Source organism: Lichenostomus cassidix, chromosome 4 (genome assembly GCF_008360975.1).
Source record: "Lichenostomus cassidix isolate B80296 chromosome 4, HeHo_3.0, whole genome shotgun sequence".
In the NCBI taxonomy this organism is placed as follows: domain Eukaryota; kingdom Metazoa; phylum Chordata; class Aves; order Passeriformes; family Meliphagidae; genus Lichenostomus; species Lichenostomus cassidix.
In genome coordinates, this window is record NC_139484.1 from 16,441,064 (window position 1) to 16,465,982 (window position 24,919).

General features: G+C 38.7%; 1 protein-coding gene across 1 annotated transcript in view; it reads right to left on the reverse strand.

Annotated features, from left to right (window-relative positions):
* Nucleotides 1–24,919, reverse strand: part of MMRN1 (multimerin 1) — a 38,620-nt gene that overhangs the window by 7,422 nt on the left and 6,279 nt on the right. The window contains exons 2-6 of the mRNA XM_085058026.1: nucleotides 18,217–18,336; nucleotides 15,888–15,994; nucleotides 10,554–10,652; nucleotides 7,294–7,467; nucleotides 778–2,757 (exon numbers count right to left, since the gene is read on the reverse strand). Coding sequence (XP_084914152.1) covers nucleotides 778–2,757; nucleotides 7,294–7,467; nucleotides 10,554–10,652; nucleotides 15,888–15,994; nucleotides 18,217–18,336 — 2,480 coding nt within the window. The remainder of the gene's footprint in view (nucleotides 1–777; nucleotides 2,758–7,293; nucleotides 7,468–10,553; nucleotides 10,653–15,887; nucleotides 15,995–18,216; nucleotides 18,337–24,919) is intronic.

Here is a 24,919-nt window from a genome sequence, read left to right on the forward strand (position 1 = left end):
CATTATCTCGTGCTATTGATTTTCACTCAAGTATGATTGCAAAAGTCATAACTCAAGAGTTTGTACTTCTGTGAATTCATTCATATGAATTCATTTCACATGATGGCATTTGAATTTAAGTTCAGAAGAAGATCACAGTCAAAATTTCCTTTTTAAGAATGGCAGCTCCTGCTTAGCCAAGCTGCTCTCCAGGTGGACTGGAGCCAAACTTACTTTGTTGGCTTGATTCCTGCTTGCTCAAGAACACACATGTAACTGTAACTGCACCTCTCAATGAAGTCCTGAAGGAGCTGGCAAAAACCTTATTACAGTCATTTGTATTCACATGCTTCAGGTTTTTGATAACTTTCATGCCTGCTGACACTGCAAAGTACTGATGCAACTCCCTAATGCTCTCTTGGCTTGCATACGTTTTTTTCTATTGAAATTGGTAACTGAGATGCAGGAACAAAATTCTTGTTCTTTGTCTAAACTGTCAGTTACTTCTCAAAGGTCAGGTTCTCAACTGAGTGTGTGTGCATGTACATATATCTTAAAATGATCAGATGGGAATCTATTAAGGAAAATTAAATGGAGCTTCTACTTGTCTTAGTACAGAATCTCCTCATACGCAAAATAAATTCTCTTGTAAGCAAGAGACTAATCTCAGGTTCCTCTGAAGCACTCTTTACAGCAGTCTTCAGACACTCAGTCAAGTTCTGTCACTCAGTTCATCACGATGGTTACACAGGTCTTTAGTAAACATACCTTGATTTCTAGTAGAGTAAAATGCATTACCTGGATCTATTGCGTTATCTGTGTTTCTCTGGCTACGGCTTGCCAGGCTCATGGTGACATTTGCTGCCACTTTTTTTGCTGGGGCTGGTTTCTTTATAGCTGGTTTCAGCTGCTTCTGAAGTTTGGTGATATTGTTCATTGCATTTACCATCGATACGTCAACATGCTGGGTTAAATTTGTCAAAATAGTTCCTGCTTTTACTTCAAGCACAGATTCAATGAGCTCCTGGAGGCCTCTCTGCAGCAGGGGGATATCTGGCTGAGCCAGTTTAATTAGCACAGGTATGCTTGTGTTCACTTTCTGGATGCTGTTGTTGGCATCCTGGCACAGCCCCCAGGCCCTGTGAGCAGTCTCGTTCACAAGTGGAATGACATTTGAGAAACGGATTGACTTGACTTCCAGGGCCTTGATCCTGGAACTCAGTGCCTGGAGCTGAAGTGAGACCACCTGCTCTTTCTCTGTTGAGGCAGCTTTGATCTTTTTTTGTGTGATGCAGTTGTTTGCCAAAAACTTGGAAATTTTTGACTCCACATTCAGAAGGCGAACCTCATGGTCCTTTGAATTCTCCAGAGAGTCAAATAGTTTTTCTTCCAGGCGGCTGATATCTTGTTGTTGCTTTTCCAGTTTTGATGATGTATCGTTTAAAATACAGAAAACTCTACTGAAATTGTGGAGGATACTTTTGTCTGACTCCTTGTATGGAAGATCAGAAAGAGATGACACTACTTGTGAAGAAAATGCATATTTCTTGTTATAGAGCAGTGACTGGAGGGATTCATTCCACTGCTGGAACTGGGAAATAAAAGCCAGGAGGCTGTCCAGTTCCTCAGCTCTGCCACAGCAAACTTCAGTCTCATTTCTCAGAGCACGTAGTGTATCTTTCAGTACATAATTATCTTGAATAGAATCAATAGCACTGTTGATTACTATCATAGTCTTGTTTAATCCATCTTCTATTTCCATGGAGCATCCATTAACACGACTCTCAAACAGTTCCTGATAAGCCTGAGATTCATTTTTAAGTCCTTCCTGAGTTCTGGAAAGCTCCTTCATTGCAGAACTCATTGTGTTAATGACAACAGTGAGGTTTTCAAGTTTGTCTTTGAATTCTTTAGCTTGCATTTGTTGCTCATACTCTGAAGTCAGACTGAAAGGTACCCCTTGTTCAATTAAGGGTTGCAGGATCTCCATATCATAGCACAAATCATTAATTTGCTCATTCATTTTGTCCATCTTATTGTTCAATGGAAAGAACACATTGGAGAGACTCTTATTTAGAACAAGCACACTCTCTTGGACTGCTGCCAGCTGTGTTTGGAAATCTGTCCTGCTCTCTGACAACATGTCATCACAGACCCCCAGAACAGAGTCTCTCTGAATTTCCAGCGCAACACTGAGATTGCTGATCTTGCTGTCTTGGACTCTTAAGTCATCATAGATTTCCAGCACCATCATGCCTTGTCGCTTTACTTTCTCATGCAGTGTGAACATGTACTCCGTCAAATTGTACTCCATGACTTTATCTGCTGAGGGGATGCTTTGTCCTGAAGACTGTTCAGCTGATAACAGTTGCTCATGAGCATCTCTCATTTCAGTAAGAGTCCTATTTAAAGATTCATAATAAATTGCACTTCTTGACTGTTGATGCTCCAAGTTAACTTCCAAGGACTTCTGCTTTTCTTGTAAAGCTTTCACAGGCTTGTCACAAGTGAGGGCCATTTCCTCTCTCAGCTGCACCATATGACTCTTCAGCTCCAGAATGTCAAGTTCTGTTGGCCCATTGTCTTTCTCCTGAGCAAATTTTTTTTGGGTTTCATTCAGGTACTTGACTAATTCTTTTGTATTTTCAAGATCACCCGACAAAGTAGACATAGTCTTGAAAATCTGAGCCATGCTCTCTTGCATTTCACTTTGAAATACTTGAAAGTGTTCTCCAACTATATATTTGATTAAGTCATTCACGCTTTTGGATTTGAGACCTTTGGGAAAAAAGAGAAATATGGAAACAATCAAACCAACTCTGTTAGTAACATCCAAGTTTTTCCAACAGTGTGAGCAAACAGTACTGCACAGCAGTGAAACACACACATCCCTGCCTCAATTTACCCACATATAGAGCAAAATATATAGCTGAAGAATGTAGAGGATGGCTACAGTTTATATACAGCTATAGTTTTTGAGGATTCAGCCTTCCTTCTACTGAAATCAGTGCAATTTCTGCTATAATTTTGAAAGGGCAAACTCCAACTCTGCACATGGTACCAACTTTGACCTCCTAGCTAAGCTGTTTCTGAGCACTGAAAGGACGAGACCTGTGTGCTTTTGTGGTTTGCTCATAAGAACTTACGTGTCCTTTCTCCACTAGCAAAGTTAGGCAAAAAACATCTGCTTTACAACTTTATGATGAAGAAGTGAAAGCAGAGATTATTACCCTCCTACTGTATTGTATGTACTAGGTGATAATACAACACAATATTGTGAGAAACAAGCAAAATAAAAAGAATATTGAATAGCTAAAGTTTGCAACTCAACAACTGCTGCAAAATGCAGACATTTTAAAGGTAGAAACTTTAAGTCTTGCATATTGCAACTCCTTAAATAGCTCCTAGGAGATCTGATCCTGAAAAACACTAGGCAGAAGTAAAAGCATGGGAATTCTGCCCCAGTGAACAACATGAAAATGTATTTCCCATACAGAGGTCAAGATAGGCATAAAAGAGTTCTGCATAACATATTTCAATTAATAAGAGCAGTAGTTCTGCTTTGGTGTGAGATTAGAAGGATTTTTATTAATTTATTCTCCCAAGGTTGCCCCTGTGTCGACCTAAAACACTGATGCATTCTTTACCCATTTTTCCTAAGCCAAATGAACACTTGCAGCCAGTCTGTGATGTAATGATTAAACTCTTCAACCTCTACAATGGTTCAATGAACATAGGTTCTCTGATTAAAACTGTATTGATAAAGGCAGAAATTCTCTGTTCCCTTCTTCTATTTTCTTCTCAATTAAATCTACAGCCTGGATTTTATTTCATTATCTCTAAAACAGAGCCATGTTTTGAAAACTTATTTGAAGGTACATTATCAGCAAGTGCAGTAAGACATCAGGAAATCGGATCCAAGTTTTCTAGCCTAGGAAAGGGCCACATCAGAAATACAGCATGAAGTTTCCTAAGAATTAAACTCCATTATGGTCAACTGAGGTCCCAAATGTCACAGCAGTTTTACATGAAGTATAATAAACAACAATGATAATACTGGGATTACCTTTATTATCTTCCTTTTAACTACCTGAAGAACAAGTAAATGACTAGACAGATGCATATACATGAATATGCATGTATATGTTCTTATACACTGAAATACACTTACACACTGAAATATCTGAGAATAAAGGTGTCCTAGAAGCTGACAGGAAAAACCAAGATATGAACCAAGTTAAAAAACTGACATGTAGAAAAAACATTCCAAGGGATGATTTGCTCAGGTTACTTTATGATGCTGAAAATTGTTCTGTGCTCCAAGAGACACAATGAGCTGTGAGGAAAAAAATTAATGGCTGTGGAAAGAACCAAGATTACTCTAAACCTTCTGTGAAGAATCAGTTTAATTCCTTCATCTCAGCAACAAATCTTGATAACAGACCATTCATCTGTGAGAGGTGCTCCACAGGTCTATACTGACCTTTTCTTTCTGTGACAGCCAAGGAGGTGCCAGCCTCACTCTCTCCTATTCCTACTCCATTTTGTTGGACAGTGAGTGTAGCATCTGAGTGGAGCTCAGCTCAGATGTTCTCATTACCAAGTGGGTGTGCAGCCTGACAAAACACACAGCCTTGGGTTTCTCCCTCCCCTGCTTCTTGGCTAGGACAACTCGGTAGCTTGTAAGCAAAGTTCAGCAGGGGCTGTGGGAGCACACTTGTCCACACAAAGAGCTGACCCAAACTCATATTGTAGGTGACAATTGGGTATATTGTTAAGCTTGAGCTGAGGATACATGTGTGCACTCGTGGATGTAATTCAATTTCTCTGTTGGTCATTTTGAAATAGAAAGGTCCCAACTACCCGTGAACATTAAAGATCTCCTGCACTTTTTATGAGATTATAAAATTTAATTTTAACTTCCTGGCTGAAAACCAGAGGGTGTAATCACTCTGTGTCAACATATACTCTCTTTGCAGTTTCAATTATTTGAAGAATAATGTGGAAAATAAATGTATGTACACAGGAGACTGAATTGAGGTTATATATGCAGCTGCAAATGACATTTCTGACTTGGAAGTGATTAACACTCCATTACTGAGTTCATTTTTAAAGGAGTGTACATTTCAATAATGGCAAGGAAAGGTGTGTATTAAATATGGAGTTAAAGGAGGAAGAAAAGAATAGGAGGAAGCAAGCAGAGTTCCTTAAATTAAAAGGAGAGCACAAAATTATTTTCCCTAAGTAAAAACTGGGAACACTCTCCTGAGTACTGAAAGAACCTTTTAAAATGCACAACAGATTTCACTAACAAAATGAGAAGAGCATATCATTTACTCCAGTGAGTGTTGTCCCCATCAACAGATGACACATTTGTGTAACCGAAGTCACAGATGAAACCAAGAGTTAAAGACTTTGTAAACGACAATTAATTGTTTGGTTGCAGAATCAGACATTGCTCTGAACAAACCTTGACACAAAGCTGAGCAGAACATTAGAACTTCTGTGATAAGAAAAAAGGAGATGTATGGACTGTGAGCAAAGGACCTGGGCACCACAGGAAGAAATTGGAAAAGTAGGTGAAGATTGAAAATGCCTGAATAGCAATGAAGCAACTACAGATTTAACTGTGCTTTGAAAGCACATTGCTTCAGGAAGGTACTGGGGAAAGTTGTGGTTTGCTTCAGGTGAGCTAACTTATTTTTATCACATCAGGTTTGCCTGTGCTGCACCAGTGTACCAAGTTACAGGACAGTATGGAAGCTCCTTTCAAGTTCTGCTACTTTAGGATGCTGTTTATACATTTGAGTACAACTGACTGAGATTTCCTGGACAGAAACTGCAGTTGCCATTTGTCATTGCCAACAGAACCTTTTCCTTCTCCCCTCCTTTCCTCATTCCTGCTGTTTACCTATGTACAAGCCAAGAATAATCTGGGCTGGAATGACCATAATTAGAGCCAAGGAATGTAGTTGATAGCATCTTTTTCTTTGGAGCTACTTGATTAGATTGAGAAGATAAATTAAAAGAAAGGAACATCAGCTGGAGATTTTTTCTAAGCAAGTATAATATAAAACATGGCAGGTCAAAACAATAAAGACTTGAAGAACATTTGCAAAGAAGTGTGAAATAATGGGGGGGGCGGTTTCTGAACAGTATATTTTAATCAAGACTTAGACCCTGAAGTAGAGATAGGGAATACAGAAGCAGAAACACAGGATGCAGAAAAACACCTCAGACTGGCTTGAACATGACAGCTAGAATGAGTGGAATATAAAAAAATGAATGAGAAGAAAGCAGAAGGGAAATGGAAAATATTCAAAGAAATTAAGTGTGCACCCAAAGGTCAAGAATGCCATCTAGCAATATGTGGAGAGGTGAAATCAGGTCATAGATCAAGGGGTGGAATAAACCTGCATACAAGAGAGCCATCTAGCATGTGCAGGAGCAGTTCGGGAGACAGGACTGAAAATACAAGAAATGTGATCCAACTTGGTACATTTGAGGGAGATACAAAAACCACTTATTGTTTCATTCTGTTTTATCTCAACGTAAGGAGCTCCAGAACCTTTGTTCTGTTTTTTAAACAGTAGAAAAGTTCCCTGGATTCTTAGGTGTAAAATATGGTTTGGCGAAAAATCCTGAAAAAATGAGAAGAATAGTGCACATTGAGGAAATGAAAGGTTCAGTCTGAATCAGCTTGTTAAGCAACACTTGTAGCTGGGTAACACACAGGTCTTGCTGCAAGATTCACAAAGAATGGCTGCATCACTCTGCAGGTGAAGATCTGTCCAAGCTCTGGATCTCTAGCCTTGTCTTTCTTGTATACTGAATATGAGTATCATGTTTTTCAAAGATAGCCTAATATGATCAGGGACAAGTTATTCAGCAGAATGTTTGCTGTATTACAAATAAAACCACCACAGAATTCCTTATAGTTTCCCCTGCATGTGTGAATTATGTATTAAAGGATATTAGTTAGACTTGGTAGCAAAGCAAATACTACATCCTATAGCTGCTGCCAGATAAACAAAAACAGAGATAAGAATATTTGCAGAAGCTCTAAGTAAATGCAAATGGCTTAAGCTACCATGCAGATGATGAAGTACTGAGGAATATAAATTTTTCATCACTATAAAAGACATCATAGTAAACATTGAAATAAACAAATTTTTCTCTTATGAAATGAAATTTAAAAAATGAGTTCTCCCTACAAGTGTTGAGTGATAGAATAGGACAGTCCATGAAGGTTTTTAGCTTTTTTCCCCGGCACCTCCAACAGGGTGAGTGATTACATTAATTTATTTTTCTTACCTTTTAGAAAAGACTGGAAGTCTCTGCCCTTATCTTCATTGATTTTGCCTTCCAGAGAAGAAAGCGTCTTGCTCACATCATTCATTGCAGCAGCAATGCTGTCAACCTTCTTCTGTAGAAAAGTCAGTTTCATCTCCTGACTGCTAATCTTCTCATTCATTTTTTGAAGAAGTGCTTGGTCAGGGAACAAAATGAGAAGGGAAAAACCCCTAAGTATTGTTAAAACGTTGTGGAGTGAATTAAAAAAAAAAAGGTATAATTGACTTGAGAGACATTAGCTGAAAGTAGGGTGAAAAGTTTCTGAATTATAAGTTTATAGTGAATCATCTTGATTTTTGTCATGTATCATGCATTAGTGAGCTTCAGCAGCACAGCAGTTACTAATTACTGAAGCATATGTATCCATTATAAAGTATTTATGATTCTACAAGAATATTCTGAATGGTTAGCATATTTTAATCAACATAATGCCATTCTTCCTCCACCTAGCACCCTACAGGGTATTCAGTTAACTCTCATTTAGTCAATCTCCTTTAACAAAATCACAAAAGCATTCATTTTTACTTACCATTTATAACACAGTTTTGCAAATTTGCAAGGCTTGTGTCTGAAAGAATACATCATCTTTTCATTGTTCAAGTCACAATAAAGATTGTTCAACACAGCAGCAAGGCAGAAAAACAGCTAATAGAAAAATTACTTTGGAATAATCATTAGCCTGCCATTAAAAACAGAAGCTCAACCTGTGAAGTCAAGTTTATTTTAAAACCTGCTCAAATTGTTCCTGACACTTGTAGTCTCTTCAAGAATAGAAACGCCTGGATGGATGCTTTTAAGATAAGTAATGGTGAAGAAGGCCTTGATCTTGAAAATTAAGACTCCACATGACTGCAGTTAGCCATCTGAGTTTGACAGCTGACAGGTATCAAACTTAGTGAGGGGATTTTCAGAAGATACTGATAAAATTAGGCGTTTGAATTCTTGTAAGCAAAGCTAGAAAACCTCTTTCAACAATTCAGCCTAAATGACCTATGTTAGACACATGATATAGTACTCCAAATGATCTGGGCCACACTATGACTTAAGAAACTGCTGGGGAAGAGATGCCCTGTTTGCAGCATTGGAAGCCAGAACAGGTATCTCTCTCTTTCTAGACTGACCCAATTTGATTTAAAAAACTCCACAAAGCAATTAACATGCAGGTTAAAGATTCCAATTTCAGATTTATTTCTCAGAGCATGATTCCTGCTAACAGAACTGGCATGTCTCAGTGCTCTATTGATCAAGCTCACTTTTTCATAATGGATCCTGTCTGCTTTACTAAACATCCTCCTTCCACCAGCCCTGGGAGAATTGGTTGCTCACACAATATCAACAAGAGCCGACAGCCTAACTCCCATTTGAAAATAGCTTTCTGTATCTCCATGCCAGATTAAGTCTTTCTCTACCTTTTTCTATCCATTAAGGTTTAAAGTAAAGCACATATGTGGACATAAGCACATACATGTGTAATGTCTCCATAAAACTCTGTGGCAATCTTGATTCTGACATTCTGCTCTCTCAGCATGCATTCCAGCCCAGAAGAGCATATTGACAATTGCAAAACACAGACCTGACAACATAACCTGCCTTATTTTTTTGTTTCCTTAAAATGTTTCCAGATATAGGCCAAGGGGTGAGTGACAACATCAAAGCATGTAACAGCTGATGGTAATACAAAAAGTCAGTGTAGACAACCATAACTGAAGCATCAACATATTCAAAAGAAAAGGGAGGTAATAAGAAAGTTCAAGCAATATGCCTCCTTTATATTGTCTTTCACATCTTGCCCATCATTTGGCTCCTCACCACGTAAACTACAAGCTCATTTCACAGCATGTAGAGAATTCTGCCAAATAACTTGCATATAATATGCCATTAAAAATTAACCTGACAATGGTAGTTTTACTCACTGCTGGGGAGTATATCACAAGCAGAGAATGATTTTTTTCAAACAAACATCCTTATTCAAGCATGTTTCACATATTTCTTTAGTTGTTAATTAAACACGATACACTGATTGTTGGCAGTTCTCTGAGTACACAGACATTCTAAACAATTCTGCATTACCAACACCCTCAAAAGCATATACAACTTCAGATGGCACAGTCTTCTGTAGTATAGTGTGTGAATTACTTCAATACCCCCAAATCACAGATACCTTTCCATGTTTCTTTATAGTGATTAGTTAGTATTTGAAATAATGGTTAATTGGAATGATCTGATAAACCATGACTGTTTCTGCTCCCAGTTAAGTGAGCATGCAAACATGCCTGGTACGAACAAAATTCTGCTCCCACGAATACTTACGCAGAGAGCTATGAAATTAATTTTCTGAAATATTTGTGCTGGTGAACTTTAAATAACACAGATGGTAATGAAAAATAAATATAAAAAGAAGTGATCACACCCAGCATTCGAGAGACCAAGAGGTGGAAAGCTTTTCGTGCAGCAGTCACCTAACATAGCTTCTCAATGTAGGTCACCACTTGAATAACAGCATTATTGTTACTGACTAGCTCTTACCATGCTAGATGGTCTATATATACCCTTGCAAGACAACATTGACATTATGTTCCAAAAGCTTAATGTCTAGATAGGCTGAAGTAAATGCAATAATGAGCAAATGAATAGTGCAATAAGAAATAGACTCAAGCATCTGTGGTATAAAGCTGTAAACTGTCTTTGTGTTTTTCTTAGCCGTTTGATCATCCTAGACACAGTAGTTTAAAACACACCTGAGCTGCCCTTGTTAAGGCTTAAAACATCATTGTACTGATTTTGAAGAAAGAACTGATTTTTGTAAGAAAATATATACCAATAATCACATATTCAGATAATCAATTAGCATCACTGCATTTTCTTCTATGTACAATGCTGGTCTATACTACTAGATATGAGTTGGGATTTTTGGCTTAATTTTCTAATTTTTTTTACCTGTTAATTTATTGTAGTCAATAACATAAAAATTTAAATATTTCTTTACAGAATACTTTCCTGGTTTTAATTTAGTCACAAGACCCTCTATAGATACTAAGCTCCTGGTACCTCTGAATTCAGTATCTTCTGCCCATCTTTATCAGAACTATGAGTGAAACTCTGATGGTGCATTCAGGCCCCTTCAGTAGAACAGAGATTTTCCTCAAATTGTTCCTGCAGTGATCTCAGTGAGTCCCATGGTCAGTGACTGGGTGGAGGTGAGAGCAATTGTAACAACTGACCTGGCCCACTAGGGTCCTGCAGAGCTCCTGCTGTCCTCTCACTGACAGTTCTGCTGCTTTCAGCCTGGTTGCTGTGGATAACTGATTGCTGCTCTTGAGCTAGAAGGGGGAGAAAGGAGAAAGGATGTGAGTGAATCACAGAACATGACAATCAGGATGATTCCACAACAATTTTTTTCTCTCTCTGTTCTGTACCAGATTTACCAAAGCCTAATCATCTGCAGTGACTCTTATCTGCTTAGAGCAGTGTGGGACCACATTGTTGAAGACATTGACTGGCTCTATAAATGACTTCTCAAGATTGGCAGGAGCTGGTGTTAATACTAAAATGTCAAAATTTGCGTTATAATGAACAGAATTTTTAAATGCCCAGGGCTAAAAATTCTAGAGGAATATTTTAGAACAATATAAAACAGCAGTACAAAGACAATACAGAGATTGTTAGCTGTAAAATTAAGGTTTTTTTAAAATGGCTAATTAAAAAAAAAAAAATTAACCAGGTCTGTGGAAATTGATTTTGGGGTTTTTTTGGGGAGGTTTTGTTTGTTTGTTTGTTGGATTTTGTTGTTGTTTTTTGCCTTTTTTTTTTTCAGATTACACAGATCTTCAGCCATGCAAGTCTTACCACTAAAGGCAATGGTGATATTACATTTTTGCAGCACCTAAAAATAAAAACAATTTCAAAACATAATCAAATTCTAAGTTCCAAAAAACATAATCTGAGATTTATGACTAGTATACACATAAAACTTCACAAAGGTGATAGTCTTATAAGTCTTTTCTCTGGTGATGGCAGATAGGATTATCTGTTTTTACTTTACATTTCAACCCAAAAGCAATTTGCAAATAGCTGGACTAATATTATTATTAATTCAATATCACAGGTGGGGAAACTGAGATCCAGAAAGTTAAGTGCCTTCACTCACAAAAAGTAGTGAACCAATCAGATAGCTGGGAACTGAACTGAGATTTCCATACTCCTGACACACCTCTCTAGCCAATAGGCTTAATGGCGCTGTTTTCACTTCATTTTTTTTTTAAAACTAAAATATGTACAAATTAGGTCATACATTTTCCAGTGTAAATTCGTGCCATTTTTTATATGCTTGCTCAGTTCATGAAATATTTTGAAGTTGATGTTCCAGGAGGAGCATATCTAAGGAATGCCACTTATGTGGCACTAATGTGATTTCCAGTCTTTACTACAGTACAAGCAGAATAACTTGGGTATGGTGACATTATTTTACAGTTCAAATATTAAAATCTAGTTCAGCCATAATGCAAGTTTCCAGGGAAACGGATTAAAATGCTGAATCAAGAAATTCCATGTTTCACATAGTTCATTTGAAGATAAATAGACTGCAATTAGAATGATATAAAATGTTTTATGTTGAAAATTATGGGGGTTGTAAAAATTAGGATAGGAACTCAGAGGAAATTATCATATGGTCCAATAGTTTGATAGAATCAATTGAAATTGCCTGATAAGAAACACAAAACCCTCAAATAGTTATAATTTCAACAGCTTCTGTTATCTTTCTCTGGCGGGGTTATTGACAGAAGATAAATTCTTGCATTCAGCCTAACTCATTACACAGGATTTATCAGGTGGTGATGTGATGATACAATCTATGACAAGGGAGTCAGTTACTTGCCTGTGCTAAAGACCAGCTGATCAATATCCTTTTATTCTTTCATTTACTGGTCTTTCTGTTGTTCTAAATGCATTCACTGACTCTGTTAGAGCTACAGACACCATGGGTTTTTTTAAAATATTTTTCACCTTATCCTTCATCCTCCCTAACAAATCAATTGCCCAAGTCATAGTTCCACAATCTGGAATACCCAAACCCTTACAGTTTTATTCACTGTAAGCATTCCAAGGATATATATTTATCCCTGTGTGCTTGTTTTACTAATGCTTTAACGCTGTTCAGGTAACATAATGGCTGTGAGACCCAGAAAACAGCATCTCTGTCAGAGCAAAACAGCCATGGAGCAAACCCAAAGTGCACTGCACTGCCTCAGACAGCAGCAAGGACTGTAGCCAGCAATGCACACACACACAAACCTCACCCACAGTCACATATTGTACACTTATTAAATTTCAATGCAGTGGAGGAAAGGTACTTTTCAAGTTCCATTAGAAATTCAGGCTTTTCATTTGTGAAACAAATTCAGAGGAGTCACTGGCAATATAGCCTCTCCTACATCATTCTTCCAGCATAGCTCAGGCCTTTTCCAAAGGAATCACTCCAAGACATCATATGGTGATTACATCCATGTGCTCCTTATTCCCAGAGCTGAGATTTCCCATCGTAGATGCTGGATTACAGCAGGTGTGATGGGGGCACCAGACCAAAAATCTAATACACATGCTCTTTAGGTTAGAAATAGCCATCAAATGACTCACATTTGAAACCTTTTAAAAATTAGATATGCCATGCTCAGTTTAAACTAAAAAAAAAAAAAAAAAACTCACATTAGACAGCTAGACTCATCTTAGAGGTTCCATTCACAACAAAGCAACACAAACAAAACAAACAAACAAAAAAGCAGCAACACAAAATACTGAGCAATGAGCTCTTCCAGCTACATCAGAAATACCAGGTAATGCACATAGAAATTTAACATTAGGCATCTATCATCCAATATATTGGCCTAGATGTATAATTTATTGTCCCATGTATTTTTAAACACAGCGCTCAAAACCATTTCAGGGAGTATTAAAAATATGGAGATGAGGTATTTTTCACTCAGTATATCTTTGATGAAGCAGGGGTGGCTGAAGGGGTTTCCCGGAGGTGGGGGTTAGGTAGTTGCCTCCGTTCCCTGTGTTTCAAGGCAAATTGCCACTTTTGTGGCGCTGCTCTCCCCCAGCAGAGGATGGGACATTGCATGGCCATCTGCTGGAGAAATGACACCACTGCCACGGCAGGGAATTCCGTGCTGACAATGGCTATGGCAGAGCCGGCTGCTGGCTAGAAATCATATAATTCAGTGTTCAGGGGCCATATGTGTATGGGGGAGCTGGGATTTCATTACTACACACACCAAGTTAAAATAAAGCTGTGTTTAGTAAAAGTGACATGAAGTCTGCAACTCAGAACTTAAAAGTCCTTTTGTTTCAGTGGTGTTGCTCCCAGTTGAGCATTTAATATTTCCAGGTCAAAATGATGATGCTTTAATTGTTGAATTGCCCGTATTGAGCTGTCTCATTAGACTTATAAGACATCATGCCTACATTTTTTCATTCTTCAAAAGTTTCTTATAAAATTGCATTGTCCATGCTGGAATAGAATCCATGTCTTACTCAATAAGGCCATGTGTTGCCACAAGGAAGGTAAGGCTGGAAACAGTGATCTGAACACATCACTTCCATCTCTCTCACTGTTGCACTACCTTGGGAAGCATCTGCAAGCAAGCAGTTAAAACTGGACTTCCAAACAAGACTTTCAGATGTCTGATAATAACTATCAGGCAGTGGTGTTTCCTCCTGCCTAGACTATCAGACTGAAAGAGTTATGTATGATTTCCCTCTGTCTGAGAGAGAAGTTGAACCAGAAAGCATTTTAAATAAGCATTTGCTATGAACAACTCCCATCACACTAGCGGTGCTTTTCCAGGATCTAAAGGATTGTCAGAGCACCCCAGCTCCCCTGGCACAGAAACCCTTCAGTGACAGCTCTGCTGTAGAACAACAGAGGCCAAGTGGGAGGCTCAGTGACTCGGGAGAGCCCCACTCAGCACTTCCAGCATCTCTCCCCTGCTGCTGCACACACAGAGTGCCTGAAGACAAGGCTCTGGGGCTCCCAACTGTTCAAGTTCATTAGCTGACGTCCCTTCCTGGGAATTGAATAATACAGGCAGGGCTTGTGCTGGTGGTCTGCTCCTCATGGGAGGCAGGATTCCAGAAGCAGGGAAGAAAAGCTTCTCTGACATAACACCTTTCATCCCAATCTCTTTAAGCACTTCTACAAGCATTAATTAATTAAATATCCCAGTGCCCCTGTGAGATAAGTGTCATCTCAATTTTCTAGATGGGTAAACTTGGTTATGCAGATTATAAGTGGCTTCCCCAAGTTATTCAGCAAGCCAGAAGAGGTTTGAAAATAGAACCCAGGGGATGTAACACCCGCTCCTGTAACACTTCACAGCACTTTCCTTTATTCTTGTTTTTCACACAGATGCCACTACAAATTGAGTTATACAGCTTTACTTACTGGTCAATGTTTCCCTGCTATTTTGATGCCATTTTGATTTTGTCAACTGTAACTTCCCCCTTCAATGCTACTCTTTAGGTTTTTTTAAAATCTATTTTTGCTCATGTTTGCATTTTATCCTAAAAGGAAGCCTTTAAAACACCTGATCCATGCTCACTGGACAGCCATGCTGACTGCCCATGTCCTGTGTTAATATCTGGCTCCACACTCTGCTGTGCAGAGGAAAATTCTGTGCCTGCCCAAGGTTCTGGCTCTTCAGCACTGAAATTTCCCTCCTGGATGTGAATAACAGTGATTTCTCTTCATTCCTCGACATTAATTTTTAATCACAGCCCTTTACTTTAGCCCTGCTGATTGAATTCCCTATCACATCTAATAGCCTTTCTTGCAATATTCATTCATTTAAAACATGTATGCTGATGCCATATCTAATTTTTCAAGGACTGCTTGCTTAAGGCCAGCAGCAATGAAATAGCTAATTTACAGATGTAAAACTACAATATGATGCCACATATTTGATCATCAGGGCAGGGGTAAAAGGCTATTCTGTCAAAAAGGGCACAATTATACAGGGATCATGTGTAATACTTAGAAAAATTCAGTCACTGTTGAAATGAACAACAAGTCCTATGAAATTCAGAAAAGGAAAAGTTGATACATTATTTTATCACAAATAAGATATATTCTTAGAGCCTGAAACTGAAAGCCAAAATACCAACAGTACTGTAAAAGAATATTACAGCAAGTATTCAGTAGAGAACCTGAATTTAATATCCCCAGCATGGCAATACTCAATAACTAAAAGGTCAAAAGTAAAGACACACTGAATGCAAACTCCATATTTTAGCAAAATGAAATAAGGCTGGAGATTTTATGAGCTTTATTTAGAGTGGAAAAGGGGAAAGGACATTCTCCTTAGCTGCTCTAGAAATTCACATGCAGGGAAGAGTCAACATCCCAAAGCATTTTAGTTTGCTGTGCATTTTACCTGGCTTTAAATGAACAGAAAGGACTGTACTGGTTTTCAACTGAGCCATTTGCTCACAAAAATCAAACTGTGATTTTTTTTTTGCTGAAGGGAATAATTTCAAATCCTTACAACTCCACTCACCTTTGGGTTGGCAGTTTTGCCCACTGTACCCAGGACAGCACTTCCACTCCAGCGATGTCACTATTTTATGTTTGATTCTGTAGGCCTGGTGTGTTGTTGTCTGGGACCTGAGAGATGAGAAAAATTTAAACCTATTTTAGGTAACCAAAGAGGAGATGTAAGATGCCTGCATAACCACATTGTATTATCTCACTTGTCATATCTACCCTTTCATTACTGCTTGAAATTCAAAGTGAATTCTAACTAGGGTTTGGTGTTTCATTAGCAATCACAGCTTTAGTATTGCAACCTTCAGATCATCTGCATGAATTTTTAAAAACCTGATGTCTATGTAGATTTCTTCCTAGAATATCTTATTCAGGAGTCAAATACTGCAAACTCTTATGGAAGATATTACAATTAATAGCTACTAAACTGAGCAAAGTGAGCCAAAAATACAATTGCCCTATACCGCTTTTCTTTGAACTTGGTGGGAAAATCCATTCACAATAAATTTATGTCACATCAGCACACATTTAGTGCACACTGGAAGCCTTCCCTTCTGATTATTTTAAACAAGATTATACAAACATTAATCCAATAAAGTGTGAAAAATTCCACTCTGGACATGAGTGAAAGCAGGGCACGGCTATGTAATTGTAAGGCCTCAGTAATGACTGTTAGAACGTGCAACTGAAGAGGCAGCAGCAATTTTATTTCTGTGTTCCAACACATTCTGCATGTCCTGGCTACCTCATCACTCCTAGGTTTCTTAACTTCACAGAGAAGTCAGTTTAGAATGGACATACCGCAGTAGGGCATACAGAATAAGCTACTGTAAGTCTTCTTGCTCTTTTAAGAAGTAAAATATGAAGTTCAAATGAAAATAATATCACACAGTACTGTGATTTGCTGAACACTAACATGAAGAGCACCTAAAATCTCAGAAAATACAAAGAGAAAATGGTTACTGAACTGTTTTGGACACACAATCCATGTATAAATCATCCCAGAAAAAAGAGACAGATTGAAAGGCTGTCAGACCAAAAAATATCCTCTCAATGAATTAAAATATGCCACTGTGTTTTACACTCCAATTAATCTTGTCAACCCTTCACAAGGGATGTAATATTATATATATTAAAATACTCAGAGCAGCTGGCAGGAGCTTTGCATGTATCCCCAACCAGCTTTGGCTCTAAGATATGGCTTTTTCAGCAGCAAAAACTCAATAAAGATTAAGGTGATCTGAATTCAAGAGAGTGCTCAGTTATTTTGCTGTATGGATGGTCTTATGATAAAACCACCTTATTCTGCATTAGCATAATCCATTCGTAAAACCACTCAGAAAAATGAAGTGCCCATGAAAGGAGTTAATCAGAAATAGCTATTTCAAAAATAATCCATGTAAAAAATCATGTAAAGGAGTCTCAGAAATGTATATAGTAAAGGCTTATTTACAGGAGCAGCACAAGGATCTGAAGTGAATTAGGAAAAAACCCAAAACACAATAACAAGACTGGCAACAGTTCAACCACAGGGTCCACTGCACAGTTTTGCAATGCAATCAACTGCATTTCAGTCATCAAATCCTGTGGAAACTCTATTCCCTGTTTCACCTCAAAGCTTTAAGTGTGTTCTGCCATACCATCTAGAGGACAATTGTCAGAACAGTTAAAATGACTACTAAGAGGCTTTTGAAACTTGTTAAGGGAAAAATACATTACAATCTCCATTTTGTTGGTGCTGCTTCAGTTTGCCATTTTCCAAATTCATGCCTTAAAATCCAATTTCACTTACGTCTGAAATCGAACATTCAGAGAATACAATGAGGAGCCCAAACCACAAAGGACAATCTGAATATGTTTAACAGAGGTATTATTTGCAAGTTCCATGCAGGCCAATTACTTGTTTAGGTTCACTGCCTGACCAAAGCTGTGCCAGAAATAAGCACTCAGCAGAGAGATAATAACAAAAATATTTATGACTCTCAGGGGAAGCCTTTTGCTCCAGCAGAGCACAAGCTTGGAAAACTGCACAGAAAGGATTTTCTTCCCTGCATATGCTTTAAATCTTCGTGCTTGTGCACCTCTCCTTGACTCAAAGGCTTGGAACTGATTGGAGGGTGCCAGAGAGAAGGCATGCCCAGCCACAAGCTCTTGTACTTGCTATAGGAACAGGCCATGAGCTTTTATACATGCTATAGGGTCATGTCAAGATGAGACCTGAAGACATGCTAATCTGCTCCCTCCTGATTTCCTTTTAATTTTTAAAGTTAGGTTCACGTTACTTGCACATTTGGTGGTAATTAAAGTACTTGCAAGTACTTTTTCTTCCTAGTTTTCCATACCTTTGAGCACAGGATGCAATTTGCCAAGGGCAAGGCTTTGCTCTGACTGATGAGAAGGTTTCCAGGTTGTCCACTGCAACTGTAGGTACGAGTCTGGTATGGACATAAGCACACCAATTTCTGTAAGATACAGAAGGCAAATATGATTAAAAATACAAATAATGTTTTCCACAATATGATGATATATGATGATATATATGTGAAAGTTAAACCATAAATTACAGATGGGATTAAGTTATTAAAACTAAGTTTGTTTCTCTCAAACCACAAATGTTTTCTTAGGCAATTACTTGGGCTTTGTGCTTCAGCAAAAAAAAGAGATAATCCTTTCTCCATCTCTACATACATTCATATTGCAAACCTAAATTTTAATTTGTAAATGTCTGTGGAGCTCAAAATACAAAGAAGCTCTTCTAGACTGCATTAAATATAATGTAGGTCTTAAAATACACCTACATTTCAGACTACAGAAACTGTTTATCCAGAATTCAAAGGATTGTTTAGTAAGGTTTTTTTCATTATCAATAGATTTCACTTTATGGACAGACATTTGTAGTGTTTCTCCCTTTCTCCAGCGATACTGTGAGTACAGGTAGACTTTGTTTTTCAGTGCACTGTGAGGTCAAAGCCACACACAGCAAACACATGCCATGGCTCCACACTTGCCTGTGCCTCTAGATGCTCATCCAGAGAAGGCAATGGCATACAAAATAATCAAATACTAGATCACTGCAGCACAGGGAAACAGCTGGTGAGTGCAAGACCAGGTTTGCTGTTTTTTTAAAAAGGTTTCTAAGGAGATTGCAAGCAAATACACACTGTTAAATCAGATTTTGGAACTAGGCTAGAGTAGAAGCTACAGTAGAGAACAGAATTAAGTGGAAATTATTATCTGAATAATGACTCAGGATACATTTGTACAGAGAAATCATGCCACAGAAGTCTACTGGTATTTCTTATTTTAGAAGCAGGTAGACAAAGGTGTGATTTTCAGAGCCTTTTGGCAAGGTCACTCACCAAAAGATATTGGGGGGAAGCAATCTATCACATAGCAAGAAGATAGATCCTGTTATGGATAAATAAGGCATTAAATCACAGATGAAAGCACTACTTCACTTTCTCAAGAAGCAGTTTATCAACACAATCCCACCACATTAATCTGTAATAGGCAAAATATTCATTAACTAGGGGGGAAGTTATAAATTATTATAGTAAATAGGGAAATGGCAGGATTATATAGAACTATTCAAATCATTTTGTGTAGTAAACAAAGCTGAACTTGAAGTATTGCAGAAATCTCAGGATACTGAATTTCCAGCTAAGTAGGTATCAGAAAACAGACATGTAATGCAGAATCAGCCACAAATAAAGACAGGCTTATACAGATAGTATTGCTATGTTTAGTAGCTTCCATCAGGGGAAAAAAAATCTTGGAGTCATTGTGATTAGCTCTCTGAATAGGCCAACTTATTGTTTTGCATTAACTAAGCTGGGTGATGAAATACTAGAACTTATTAGGGAAGGACTAAAGAATAAACAGAAATCACCTCTGTTTCAGTACATCAAATCCTTGTTGCTATATGTGAGTTTATGTCTAGTTTGAATAGAGAATTCAGGTTTGGTTCTACATCCTAAAGGGAGGTGGAAAAAAAAAAGACACAAATAGAAGAGCAAAAAGGATAGGAAGTCATTACATGCATTATTCAGTTAGTCTTGTTATGATAAATTGGCATCAACACAAAACAGGTAAAACCAAAGAAGACAAAAATATAGGGTCAGAGCACTGTTTCCATAGTTATAGACTTTGCCAAATTTGGAAGCCAAAACAGATTTTAGAAAGCAGTAAAACCATTTAATGAAAAAGCATGCCATTAGGGTATTATCATTTTGGGTTTTTAAAAACATTAAGTTGTAACTGTAACCTCTGTCTCAGGAAGGCCCCCAGCTGCAGACTGGAAGGCATCGTGAAGAAAGTATTATTGCATTTCTGCTGGTGGAATAAATGTCTATTTGGCCCAGTGCTGATTTCTTTATTTCATCCCTAACTTAGTACAGCCTTTCTCAGGATCATATGTTATTCCTTTGTCCATGGTGAAATGTATTTAAGTTTTGCCTTCACAGATTAGTGACAAGACATTGTTTCAGTTGTAGGACTGGTGGAGCTTCAAGTACTTCCAAACAATATTTCCATATGATAACCTAAAGTTCATCTTTCTGTGTTGTGTTTTGCTGCTAACATTTTCTTCCAGTTGTAGCAGTTCTGTTCATGTTTCATAATTCAGTAAGGGAATATATATTTACCCTGGAAATCAGTATCTTGCTATGGGCTCCTTACAGTGGAAATCAAAATACAATTAAGACCAGATTAGTTCCATTTACTTAGGTGGCATTAGCACAGATTTACACTGCTTCAAACATGAACAACAGCACAAAACACAAAACAGTATCAGCAACTATCCTTAAATGATTGCTTTTGTCTACTGAGATCCTACCAGTGTATGCACATTAAGCTCAGTAGTGCTATACTTGGAAAATGATTCCTGAAATAAAAGCAGGATAAGCTAGAAAGATGCTAAAACCAACAGATTGCGTCTCACATTTCTACTGCCAATATTGCAGCCCTCCCTTTCACAACACACAGTGTTTATTTGAGAAATAATGTGTTTCATATAAAATGGGCTTTTATTAAGTCCCTTTGATCTGATTTTGCTCACTCACTCTCCTCTTCCTTGAGAGTTTTCATTAAGATAGTATTTCTTCTTAATTGGGTATAAAAAGGCTGGGCTTGTTTTTTTTATTTTTTTGATGTTTTCTCTATGTTCTCTCTCCTTTAGTTGCTGCCTTTTATCTGTGTGTATTAATTAGAGACTCCTCAGTTATCAAGCATAAGCATAAAGATTAGGTGCTCTTCTCACTTCCCCTGTGGAAGTCAGGAGCAACTATGTGCAAGTTTGAGACACATAAAATTGGCAAAAACAAGTGGAAATTTAAGTCTTTCAAGTTCTGCAGAGGAATAATGAAGTTACTTACCCATCCCTCTGAGACTGGCTGTAGTAACTAAGTAATAATGCTGTGTCCAAGAGGGCTGCTAGAGCCAAGCACCCTCAGAAAAAGAGTGCCACAACCTCAAGCCTGGGCTTAAGTGGAGTGCCAGCCCAGGGGTGTGGTGGAGGCTACAGGTGAGGTTGGTCAAAACCATCAAGGCTTGTTATCCTGCTCAGGACACTACCTCTGAGCTCCTTTGTCAGTACAGGCATGAAATCTCTTCCTTTTCATAGTTGTACTGAAGGTTCTGCAAATTTATACCCAAGATTAAAAACCCTTTTTTTTTCCCCTCTGAAGTGCAGCACAGAGATTTAAAAAAAAAATAAAAAAGGAAGAAAAATCTCTCAGCATATGAATGGGATACTAAATATTTCTTAACAGATGCAGGAAGTGATTCTGGGCCAGACTGACACTGATCTATTCAGGAGGAACTCTGACTAAGCATGGGGATTTGCTTATGATTTAAACAAAGTATAGAGACTGTAAACATCTAAATTCCTAAATAATTCTCAGCAATTAACTGATGGCATATAAAGTCTGATCAGAAAACCTCTGAAGCAATAATGCCATCTCTAGCAGTTATGCAGTACCACATTTCCTTTCCTGTTGCACAGTAGCTGTCTGGGAAGCGAGGAACTAATGCCTTGGGCAGCTAGGTGCTAAGCTTCCCACCACTGCAAATAAAGAAGCCAAATATAGGGGTCAGATTTTAAAATCTGGGCTTCAATGGGGCAGGGGTGAGGTTAGGACTTGAGCCTGTGGCCTTGCCTGCAAATGTGACAGCTCACCAGAGAAAGGGATTAAGCAGAAGACGTACAGAAATGTTGTCAGGAACAACCTGTTCTGCAATGCACGTGCTTGGGGTATACATTTTAGTAACTGAGAGCCATTTTACACCTGAGCAAATGTGGTCAATGAAAAGATAAAACAGTGAAAACAGGCATACAAAAATTGTAAAAGACATGACAGCACTGGAATATAGATTTCAGTTTGAAAATGACCAACTAACCCTACCCCCCCTCCCACCTAAAACCTTTTAAAAATTCATATGGTAAATCCCCTAATTATTATTGAGGGTGGCTAGCTTAGAGGTAAAAGCGACTGGAACTTTCCCCTTTGGAGATGCCTTCCAAAGGAAAAACTGTTACAATACACTGCAAATGTTAAGGGCTATTCTTGTTTTTTAAAGACAGACTGAACTCAGCCTCTGGTCTCTACCAAAGATTTAACTAACTTGAGTGGATTTTTTTCCATTTAAAATATTTAACTCATTCCTAATGTACATGAGTGCAATGTCTGAAGCTGTGGTTCTCACATGGCCCAGCAATCTTTGATCAGGCTAAATTGGAGGAAATATTCACAGCAAAAGAGCCCCTGGTGTGACTCATAATTAGGTTTATGCTACCAGTGAAATAAGCTCATTAAGAGACGTTAAGAATGTAAATATAATTTTGAAATCAAATTGTCTGAAAAAATGTAGATTTGGAAATAGAAGATGAAGCGTGGCGGAAGAACTATGACAGGCTGTGTTAATGCAAAGGCAGAACAGAAGACAACTGATTTGCATAACAGGACTTTAAACCTGAAAATCCTCTTTACCCTCCCTGGAATAATTTATTCCAGATCATCAACACAGGCTTCTAACATGCAGATTTTGTTGAGAGCTGGAGGAGCCTAGTGTCTCTTTTGCATTGAGCCTGATTTCAATCAGGAAAGCTGTATTTAAAAACAAAACAAAATCCTCGCAACATACAACAGCAATCCAGCCCGGAAAAAACAGTACAAGTCCCCAGCTGGCAGAAAGCCCAAGTGACAGATTCCATCCTCCTCTTGCATGTCTTGGCCAGGAACAGCACTGGTAGCAATGTGTGGGAGAGTCCTCAGCCCTTTGAAGTAGCCTCCTTGATGTGGTATTTGCCGCGGTATTTCCAGCTTAAATCAAAACACTGCTAGCCCGGCTCTGCACCCGATGTGGTTTGGCTGTACCCAAATGGCACATCCCACCCTCAAGGCTGAGGAAACACCTCCACCGAGAAGCAGGGCACGGGAGGAAGAGCAGCGCTCGCTTTTCTGCTGTGAGCACGTCTGCTGTGAGCCTCGGCAGCCCGACTCCTCTGGCCTTAGGGTCATTCCCAATTCCTAGTCCTGAGCAGGTAATCGGCCCTGCAGCCTGCCCAGGCGGCCGGAACAAAGCGCACAAACGCTGCCTTTAAACCTGTCTTTATCTTCTGGGATCCCTGCCTCCCGGGGGACACTCCGGAGCCCTCAAGCCCGGCTTTGCGCTGTTAAACCCTCTGCCAAGCCGCGATCCGCCGGGCTCAGGCTCAGGCTCAGGCCCGGCTTTCCCTGCGGCAGTGCCCAGCACGGCCGGCAGGTGGCGGCCGCGGCCCGCGGAGGTTCCCATGCTGCTGAAAAGGACGATTTACAGCAAAGCCAAGAATTACCATGGTTTTTGGGGTCCCCGCAGTCCCCATCCACGGAACATTTCCATGGTAAAATGTTCCTTGGGTACGTTGGCGAGAGAAAAGCAAACCTCACAAGAACTGCCGGCAACGCCTGTAGTGATTGCTCCTCCTCGTAAGTGGTCCTAAAGCCATCCCCCAGGAACACCAGTGCTAGTCGGACCACAAAGGGCATAGATTTAATTCTGACCCCTTCATATCATATCTGAAAATGACTTATTTTGGTCTGTGAGTGAATTAGATTACCTGGCTTTTAATAGAAATGCTATCGAATCAGCCCAGCTGAAACTTAACTGAATCGTGAAAATGAGATTACTGTGTTGCTGAAGGAATACAAAAGGACCCAGAGCTGGAGCTGTTGTCAAAGTCTATGCCCAGCTTGGTGGTTGTGCCACATGCATGTTGTATGTGGCACAGAATAGTTAATGAGATACCCTTGATTCCACTGAAGTTTTAATTTTATATTGTCCTTTATATCGGAGCAAAGGGGGTGTAGAAAGATGCTACAAGCATCAAGAGCCAGGAGATGCTGGCTTTTCAATTTGTTTTAAACAACCTGCCAAGTCTGGATGAGGAGAGGTAATGTTGATTGACACAGAGTAAACACACAGATTATAAGCATAGCAAGCACCCTCACAAGGCTGGTTTGGTTTTTTTGTTTTTTTTTCTTTTTGCTATTGCATGGGAGACAGGTTTCAGCAACTTCCTTTGAATGCCACTAGGTGACTACAGAGCCTTCTCCCTGTGATATGGCAAACTCTCTATCTTTAGGTGAACATTGGTCATCTTTCAAAAATATAACCTCTATTTCAAAGAGAAATTATAAACTTGAATCAAAACCAGTTAATTCTTTAGGTTCAGTGCCCAGCTGCCTTTGCTCTGAAATAGACGAATCTCAGCTGCAATGAAAATTCAATACTCACTAGGGACTGACCATAAACAAATCAAATTGGGAAACGTGTTTTACATGCTGGTTGGAATGGAAAAAACTAAAAAGTGCATGTGACATGTAATATAATACAGTATGTGAAGGCAAAATATGTTCTAGGATATGTTTTTAACCCTGAGAAACAGCTGACTTGTTGACACTGAAGCATTAGGTGTCAAACATTTGTTTAATGTTTTTTTTTCAGGACTCAGTGTCCTGACATTTTGGCCTGCCTATTGCAAAACACAAATTCTACTCTCGTCATTCA